Source organism: Ailuropoda melanoleuca, unplaced genomic scaffold (genome assembly GCF_002007445.2).
Source record: "Ailuropoda melanoleuca isolate Jingjing unplaced genomic scaffold, ASM200744v2 unplaced-scaffold55486, whole genome shotgun sequence".
Taxonomy (NCBI): domain Eukaryota; kingdom Metazoa; phylum Chordata; class Mammalia; order Carnivora; family Ursidae; genus Ailuropoda; species Ailuropoda melanoleuca.
In genome coordinates, this window is record NW_023228821.1 from 1 (window position 1) to 8,561 (window position 8,561).

The following is an 8,561-nucleotide window of genomic DNA, read 5'->3' on the forward strand; positions in this document are numbered from 1 at the left end:
ACACACACGAAAGCACAAACCTGGTGTTCCACGTGTCGCTCCTTTCTGTGTCCGATTCTGCTGCGTTGTGTCCTCCCGGGCCCACCTAGGATTCAGAGAGGTGTTGGGGGAACCAAAATCACCACTGGTTTTTAACTTTGTTTTTTTTTTTAAACAATACTTTTTTTGTGGTCAGACCCAACAGCACTGTCTGTACTTTTTAAACCAGAATGACCTCCTTCAGACACTGTGCCTGTTCGTGCCAAACCCGCAGTGAGACCAGGAGGGTCAGTCTTTCCCCTTTGTGTTAAATGCTTCCCAGACACAGCACAGCAAATGTTTAGCAAATTGCAGCAGAAATCAGATTTAAAACAAAAAGGAGGGACTTNCGACCACGGTACAAGAATGAATACTCATAATAATAAAACTGTACATTTGTCATGAAACAACGGCAGAAATCATTTGAGCTTTAATAGTTTCCATTTAACTTGAAGCCTGTTATGTCCTATTGAAAGGCAGCCAATTACACTTATGGCTGTGGCTAAGAAATTTCCATCGAAATGCTTTTCAAACACCATTCGGTGCTAATCGTATTCACAGCATGAGGCAGTATGCATAAGCTCGGCATATTGTAACAAAACAAACTTGTTCAAAGCATCCTTGACTGATTGGGTTACCCGTTTTGTGTCTCTCTGATATGACAAGACCACCACTTAAGAGCAGCTCAGAAAGTCGGGTTCATTAGTTAAGACACTATCCAGTAATAGGCAGATTAGGAGAAGAGCGTACGTCATTTTCCTAAACTCTCCTTATGCTCCAATCGCAAAGTACCATATGGACAAGTAGGTGTAGGGTATTTTCTGGGAATGAAAAATAGCTTGTAAATGCAGCAATCTTAATTGCTTTAATCGTTGCTTAAAATTGAAAGGCATGTAAAAAGTCTTGCGATATGATAGGAGAGATTATGAGTAATTATTAACACCTCTGAAAAACACTTTATCTTGCTCACAGAGAGCTGCTCAGCCTAACGAAACCTGATTAAGACAGCTGTGCCTTTCATTGATTATACCTGCTTCATGACAAGTATAATTCTTTATTTGTATGCAAACTAGATGCATGCAACATCAAGCGGCGACACCAATTTCAGAGGCAAATGCCCATTGTCAGAGCCACCCATCCGGGAACTTTCTGGATTAAGTGCTGTTCCTGGGAACGTATGGCACGCACAGAAAGTGATGCCCGCAGTGATTAATCTTGATCAATAAAGGGTCCAGAGTAGGGATGCTGGGGGAGATGGGAAACAATGAGCTGGAGCTAGTCCTTGGAAGGTGGTCGCTACCTCTTCCGACCAGCGTAGACCTGGCAGCTGGGTCGTTATAGGGCTGGTTCCCACCACGCACCCCCCCCCGCCCCCAAGCAGCTGCGGTGTATCTGCAGTAAGGTGTGCGGGCTGAAATCTTCTATCAGTCTTTGGGAATCGTGAGCTGGTGCATTGGCACCGCGATGGAGAGCCCCTCTGCAGAGGTCTCCTCGCTTTTTGTCCAGGGGCCTTTGGGGTCCCCAAGTTGACGAGAAGGGGTCTGGGCGTGGGTCCATTCCCGTGCCCAGAAGGTCTGGTCCTGCAGGAGGCCGCTGCCGCCCCCGGGCCACCCGGGAACCCTGTCTCTTCACCTCTGAGCTGGCGTGGTCTGGGCTCCCCGGAGTCGGGAAGAGACCCTCCAGCACCCCGCTCGCCAGGGAGGGGTTTGGGCCTGGCCTCGGCTTATTAAAAACTCCGTGCCTTTTTATTACAGCCCAAGGTAGAGAAAGTTAAACGTAAGCCCCCATTTGTATTCAAAATTAACTAAACTCTGGATTAATCCGCACAGTCGTAAACTGGGGGTAGGCGTGCAGACGTGGATAAGACAAAAGTCGGTGCGTCCAAGCCCCCGGGCACTGTGCACACTCTCTGAATGTGCAGGCATTTATGAAGTCCTTTACAACGTGCAGTCAAAGAGGTTAATTGAAAAATTTCTTAATGTCATTATGAAAGAACTAGATTAACCCAAGTTAATTCACTTTATTGTTCAAAATAAAGAGGAATAAGCACTGAACTCACTTGCAAATTTGGGGCGTGAATTAGGGGTGAGATGTTGTCTTTAAGGACTCTGCCAGTTTAATTAAGATATGGGAAATTACTTATTGTTCTTCGCCACTAAAGTGCTAGGAATTAACAGGCAAGCGTGGTGCCTGGGCTTTTCCTATCTCCGCCGTGTGTGTGTGTTTAATACCCGTAAGACTCCGTCATTAAACCTCAGGCACGGACGGGGCTCGCTCACGCCAGCCCGCCGGCCTGCCCACGCCCCTCTGCCGGCCCGTCCGCACGGAGGGGCCGCGGTGCAGGCTGGACGGCTCTCACTCGGGCCCGCAGACGGTCCTGGTGACCAGTCACCCCTTCCTGCCCTGCACGGTCGGGACGGGGCTGATTGCGGTGGGTGGCGGGTCTCTTCCGCCTGCAGACGGAACTGTGACTTTGTAGCTTTTTCTCAGAAGATCGGCTCTCTTGCTCCTCCAGGGAAATCACCCCTGTTTGCTTTTCCTTTAGGAAGTTTTACTCAAGAGGGCAGCCGATCTGGTGGAAGCCTTATACGGGATGCCCCACAACAACCAGGTAGGCAGATGGCGGCTTGGCGGTCCTGCCCCCTTCCCGGGGTGACTGTGTCCTCGGAGGGCCAGCCGGCCTGGGCCCAACGTGGGCTTTCGGGGCACACACGTGCCTGTTCACGAGGACTCACAGAGAGTCTGATAGGAGAAGGCCTTCATCTTCCTGTTTTTGCCCTTGCACTAAGTACTCAAGCAGGAGATGACGAGTTAGTGTCAGGAAGCAAACGCAGGAGAACTTGTCACAGGAAGGAGAACCACCTGGAAATCTGGCTGGTGGATTCGGTGGTAGACAGTTCAGCGCAGCCTGACTTGGGAGGGAAGGACGGGCACCCACAGCCCGTCCTCATCCCGCCTGGAGGCCTCTGGGGAGCAGACTTGCGGGTGTGCTAGCCGTGGGCCCGCTGCTCTGACTCTGGGTGCGGGGCCTTCCATGCCTCTCCCACTTCCGTGCACCCCTCGGGGGCCTTTGGACTGTGGGTGCAGGACAGAGCAGATGGCCTGCTCCGAAGCACCATCCCGCTCTCTTCCTAAGGGAGGTTCTTCTCCCATTACAAAATCAGTTTTGTCACCGTCTGGACCGAGGGACGGGGGAACGCTGCTGTTGTTTGGCCTCGTGGGGCAAGGTGGAGGGGGTCTGCACCCCCCAGGGGGACGTGGGAGCTGGAGGCAGAACGGGCACTCCCCCTCCCGCCCTAGGAGATCATCCTGAAGCGAGCAGCTGACATTGCCGAGGCGTTGTACAGCGTGCCCCGCAACCACAACCAGATACCCACCCTGGGCAACACCCCCGCGCACACGGGCATGATGGGCGTGAACTCCTTCAGCAGCCAGCTAGCCGTCAACGTGTCAGAGACTTCACAAGCCAATGACCAAGGTACGCCGCCATGCCGGAGCGAACCCCCTCCCCGGACACGCTCCCAGGGACAGCTGAGACTTAGCTGCAGCTGCCCGTGTCCTGGGTCCAGCGGGGAAGGCGGGCAGTGCTCCGCTGCCTGCGGCTCTGCCTGGGGAGGTCCTCCCGGCAGCCCTGCCTGGCGAGCACGGGGCAGGGAGCGCTCAGAGAGCCCAAAACTAATTTATTGCCACGGTACCGGGCTGCCACGCAGTGTACTGGTTTTTGCTAGAAGTTTCCTTGAACGGCTGGGAGGAGCCACAGGACAGCCGTGGTGTAGTAAGTGGACGGGACCCTTCTTGGATAATATTGCATGGGTGGGACTTGGAAGGAGTAAATGGAGAGGAACACCCAGTCCCCCCCCCATTCCCCTCCCCACCTCCGGGGCACCTGCTCCCATCATGCGGTGACCTGGCGGCCGCGGGTCGCAGGACCCTGTCGTGTGAGCCAGTTCTGAGCAGGTCTTAGTTCTCCTCCCTCCGGTTTGGGCGGGCAGTGGTCTCAGAAAATGCTTCAACCTGCTGCCGCTCGGCTCCGGTTCATCCTCACTCCAGCGGCGGGACTGACGCGACCGCTCCTCCCCCCTCCCCCACGCTCACAGAAATCGTAACCGTACAAACGAAGACCCCAAAACAGCCCTTCCTGGGGAGTCACGGCCACAAACAAGCTCTCCCTGTCAGCCATGGCATTTGAAGGTCTGCGCAGGCCGAAAGTTCACCTAGCGTGGGGGGACAGCCCCCGAACCCAAGCTGTCGGTAATTGCTTCTAAAGAGAAACCCGAGAGCACCTGACGGTCAGATCGAAGCGCGCTGGGCCGGCTGTCGGCGCGCAGGCAGGATGGGGCGAGGCGAGGCGGCGCTCCGGCAGGGTTGGCGTGAGAAGGTTATCTGAGCTGGAGGCGCTAGGGCTGGCGTGGAGCTTGAGGTCAATTAAAAATGTTGAATATATGATAGAGATTTGCGGGGAAACCCCCCCCAAGTGTGTCTCCCTGATAATAACGTTATTTTTGGCCGGGGGGGGGGTTTTAACAGTCGGCTACAGTCGCAATACAAGCAGCGTGTCCCCGCGAGGCTACGTCCCCAGCAGTACTCCCCAGCAGTCCAATTACAACACAGTCAGCACTAGCATGAATGGATATGGAAGTGGCGCCATGGCCAATCTAGGGGTCCCTGGCTCGCCTGGATTTCTTAATGGCTCCTCCGCTAACTCTCCCTACGGCAGTAAGTGTCTGTTTTTGTCACACGTCATCACACAGATTCATGTTCACTACAAAGTCCCGTGTGTGCATTGCTTGGCTGTTCTGTGATGTGAGCTGCTGGATCCAAGGGAGGGTGGCTCTGGAGGCTGGGTGTCCGTGTGGCGACGGTAAATTGACCTGCGATGGGCCCCGCGAGGCCACGTCGGAAACCCGCACAAAATGGGGCTGCCCGATTGGAAACAAAAGCTCAACACGAGAGTTTGCCTGTGATGCAGAGAGCGGCCAAGCCAGAAACGTGTCGTGCTTGTCTTGTCGGCCCCGATGCCGCGGGCGAGGCCCTACGAGCTCTCTGTGTCTGTTGCCGTGCCGGCGCCGCGTGCTGACCGTGTTTGCTTTGTTGCAGTAGTGCCGTCCAGCCCCACCATGGCAGCCTCTTCGGTCACCCTCCCTTCAAACTGTAGCGGCACCCACAGCATTTTCTCATTCTCACCTGCCAATGTCATCTCTGCAGTGAAACAAAAGAGCGCCTTCGCGCCCGTGGTCCGGCCCCAAGCTTCTCCTCCTCCCTCCTGCACCAGCGCCAACGGGAACGGACTCCAAGGTGAGGGCAGCGCACCGGCCCCAGTGCTCCCTGACGCTGGCGGACCTCTCCCCCGAGGGCAGGCCAGGCTGGGCCGCGGGGCGGGAGCTCCCGCCCTTCCTCTGGGTCCTCGCCCCGCCGTGGCCGCTGCATGCTCCCCTTTGGTGGGCCGCGATGCGAGACCCCCCCCCCCGGTATCCATGTGAAGGACCCCCATTTGCTTACCCCCACCGGTAACAGACTCTCGTTGGTGAAAACCATTGCCTCCTGCTTCCAAACTCACCCACGTGTCCTCTTGGCAAAGCAGCCCCTCCCCTCAGGAAGGGTAGCCACCGGGGAACCGTGTGAATGCAGCGGGGGGACCGGGGGGGGGTCCCTCTTCTGGCCACTCAGCAAACAGGCCTTCATGGCCGTAGCTCACCCAGTGAGAGCAGGGTGCACCCCACCTGTAGTGCCTGCGTCTGCAGCCTCCTTGCTCGCAGGCAGCAAAATAGCCTCAGGATGGGGATGGCGGGTCATCGTGCCACCTGCGGAGCCCAGGCCAGAGCCGGCGTGCTCCCCGTGCCCTGAGACGGAGCCTGCCTTCTCAACCTGGTATAGCAGACCCTGGGCCACCAGGCTGTGCTGTCCTTGGAAAGGGGTGCACCTGGACCAGGGCCATGCATGCGTGAACACTGGGTGGGAGTCGGTTTTTCTAGGTCATCTCTTCCACACAGGAGGGAGCAGGGCTGGCCCTGAGGGCAGGGGGAGGCACCCCGTGGACACAGCTGCCCACAGATGGGGCCACGTGGAGCAGGCACCCGGTGCCTGCCCAGGGCTGGGTCCCTCTGGGCAGCATAGGCCGCACCGTGGCCTGTGAGGTGTGCGGCGGGTGGGCCACGTGAGTGCCCCTAGGCCTCGTGATCTTCCGCGTGGCTCTTTGTGACTCACGGGGGCCACAGGCACTGAATTAAGTGGCCGTCATCTGGCCTCTTTCAGACACCACCTTTGGTATATGCTCCTCCCGGTGAAAATCAAATCCAGTTACTCCTTTAAAAAAATGAATCCATTCAACCAGTATTTACTGAGCGCCTACTATGTGCCAGGCTCTCTGCTGGGTGCTGAGGACGTTACCGTGGAGAAGACAAACTGGCCCTTTTGTGAAGTCGGTGGCATATTTCACTTTGATGAACTAATGCTCAAAAAAGGAACTGGAAAGGTATCCGTGATTTGAAATAATTGTCTTCCCAACATCTTAGTGTATGAGAGGGACGCCCGGGCCCCATGTGCCGCCGACCGGCCTGCGGGCCCGCAGCGGCCCCCCGCCCACAGCTGCTTGCAAGGCAGGTGGCCAGGGGCTACGGCCCGCCCACCGTCCACACGGTGCGGAGGCCCACGGGAGGACGGCACCACCTAAGCCGTGTGTATACACACAGGTCTGCCAAAACCATAATGTTGTAACGGTGAGTCGGAGAGGAGTTAATACTGTTGAAACTAATGAACTGGGAAATTGAAGCTCACATCACTACGTGAACAAACGTATTACTATGTTATACGTAAATTAATGAGAATGATCATTCTGACAAAAATTAAACAACACTAAAGTTAAAAGATCTTAAATTATACTCGTGCCAGGAGTTCACTGGGAAGCGTCCGCTGTGCTTGGCATTTTAGCACCAAGTTTCTTGCTCCGAGAGGAGTGGAAAGAGCTCCCTGAGGTGGGGCTGTGACTTGGGTCTCTTTGGGGCCTTGGTGGGCTGTGAGCGGCTTCGCTCTCAGAGGGCCCGCGACTCACCATTACGATACCGAGCCATGAGCAGGAGGTCAGAGGCAAGGGCTGGGAGCAGAGGGGAAACAGAGGCGCATCCAGGTTGCAAGGAGGGAGCGAGCGCCCGGGTCCCACAGGGCCTGCGGGTCAGCCCTTGCTGGCGTCACAGACGTGACCAGGTTGGTTCACATCTGTCGACAGAGGTGGCCTTGGGGAGTCTGGGCCTCCGTCTGCTGTGAACAAGCCACTGAGAGCTGTGGGAAGTGGCCGCCTTCCCGTGCACACTCAGGCCCGAAGCCTTGCCCTTCCAGAGAAGTCCCTGAGGAGGGCTGCAGCCGGAGAGGTCGTGGGGGGGTTTGTCCCCACACGTACCCCGGGCCCGTGAACTAGATGCCCCCCCGTGCCCTGACCGAGCCCACGGCTGGTTAGCAGGTGCGGTGCACGCCCCACGTCACTGTTGAGTCCAGCCCCAGGCGGAGGCTGCCCGGCCCGCGAGAGGGACGGCCCAGTAACCTGCTGCTCTCTCTCTTTCAGCTATGTCTGGGCTGGTAGTCCCGCCGATGTGAGGGCCTCGCGTTCCCTCGCGCAGCGCCCAGGACGGACTTCAGGGGACACGTTTCGTACGTAAGCGCGGCTGCTGGAGCCAGTCCGCAAACGCATCGGCCGCGGCGGAGACGCTACAAGAGACTTTGTTTAAAGATTTTATTTAAACTATTAAGAATCAACATGCAAACAGCCTACTTCTTCATGAACAATTCCATTTTATTGACTGAACTTTTCTCATATTTTCACATTTCTCAGTCCTGAAGACTAAGGAAAACAAAGCGACGCCTATTTTGTATAAAGTTTCTGACTCCGTCTTGGCTCTGTCTAGTACTTGCTATGTGTTGGGAGAAACTCTGTGAATGCACCATTTTGATTATCATGAAACACTGATGAAAAATGCCTCCAAACATTTTTCTGTGCTCATACTTAGATTCACAATGGTTGTGTATCTCTATAATGTGAAATATTTTTTTGTGGTGAAAAAAGGGGCCAAGGAGGTGTGAGCCATCGAACTGGAAGAAAGGAGGACTCCGTGACTAGGAGCATTCGGGGTGGCAGGGAGGGAGGGAGGGTTTATCATTGCTTAACTTCATCTTAATGAAATGAAACTTTGTAACTTATTGTAGTTAGAAATTGTAACTTTGATATTGAATTCTCTTGCCTTCAACAAGCACACTGACAGAAAAAAAAAATGCTACTGTCTGTTGGTTAAAATATTCTCCCACTGCTAGAGCTTCCTGTTAAGCAAGTGTGATCTGCGACATTTTTTCAACTTTTGCTAGCACTGTATACTAATGCATTCTTAGGCTACTGTGAGGTCCATGTTTCTTGTACCAGAAATTGTCCTTTTGACTTCTAGCTCCTTCTTCCCTACTGTGTTTTGTATGTGGTTATAAAATTGTAGACTTTTGTGATTTTGCCAAAGTTGTAGCTAAATATTTATACACTTGTCTTGAATTTTTTTCAGATCCACTTA

At 54.7% G+C, this 8,561-nt stretch overlaps 1 protein-coding gene across 7 annotated transcripts; it reads left to right on the top strand.

Moving 5' to 3' along the window:
- The first annotated feature begins 2,567 nt into the window (after positions 1–2,567).
- LOC117799701 (transcription factor COE3-like) lies at positions 2,568–8,296 on the top strand. 7 transcript variants are annotated; one of them, XM_034652194.1, is made up of 6 exons: positions 2,568–2,629; positions 3,319–3,496; positions 4,546–4,734; positions 5,116–5,313; positions 6,378–6,490; positions 7,574–8,296. In XM_034652194.1, exons 1-6 carry the CDS (start codon positions 2,612–2,614, stop codon positions 7,589–7,591), a joined length of 714 nt encoding a protein of 237 aa, XP_034508085.1. In that variant the 5' UTR covers positions 2,568–2,611; the 3' UTR covers positions 7,592–8,296. The 7 variants fall into 7 exon arrangements, with proteins under 7 accessions (XP_034508085.1, XP_034508087.1, XP_034508089.1 ...); XM_034652196.1 differs by having other exon boundaries at positions 5,119–5,313; XM_034652198.1 differs by having other exon boundaries at positions 5,224–5,313.
- The last annotated feature ends 265 nt before the right edge of the window (positions 8,297–8,561 follow it).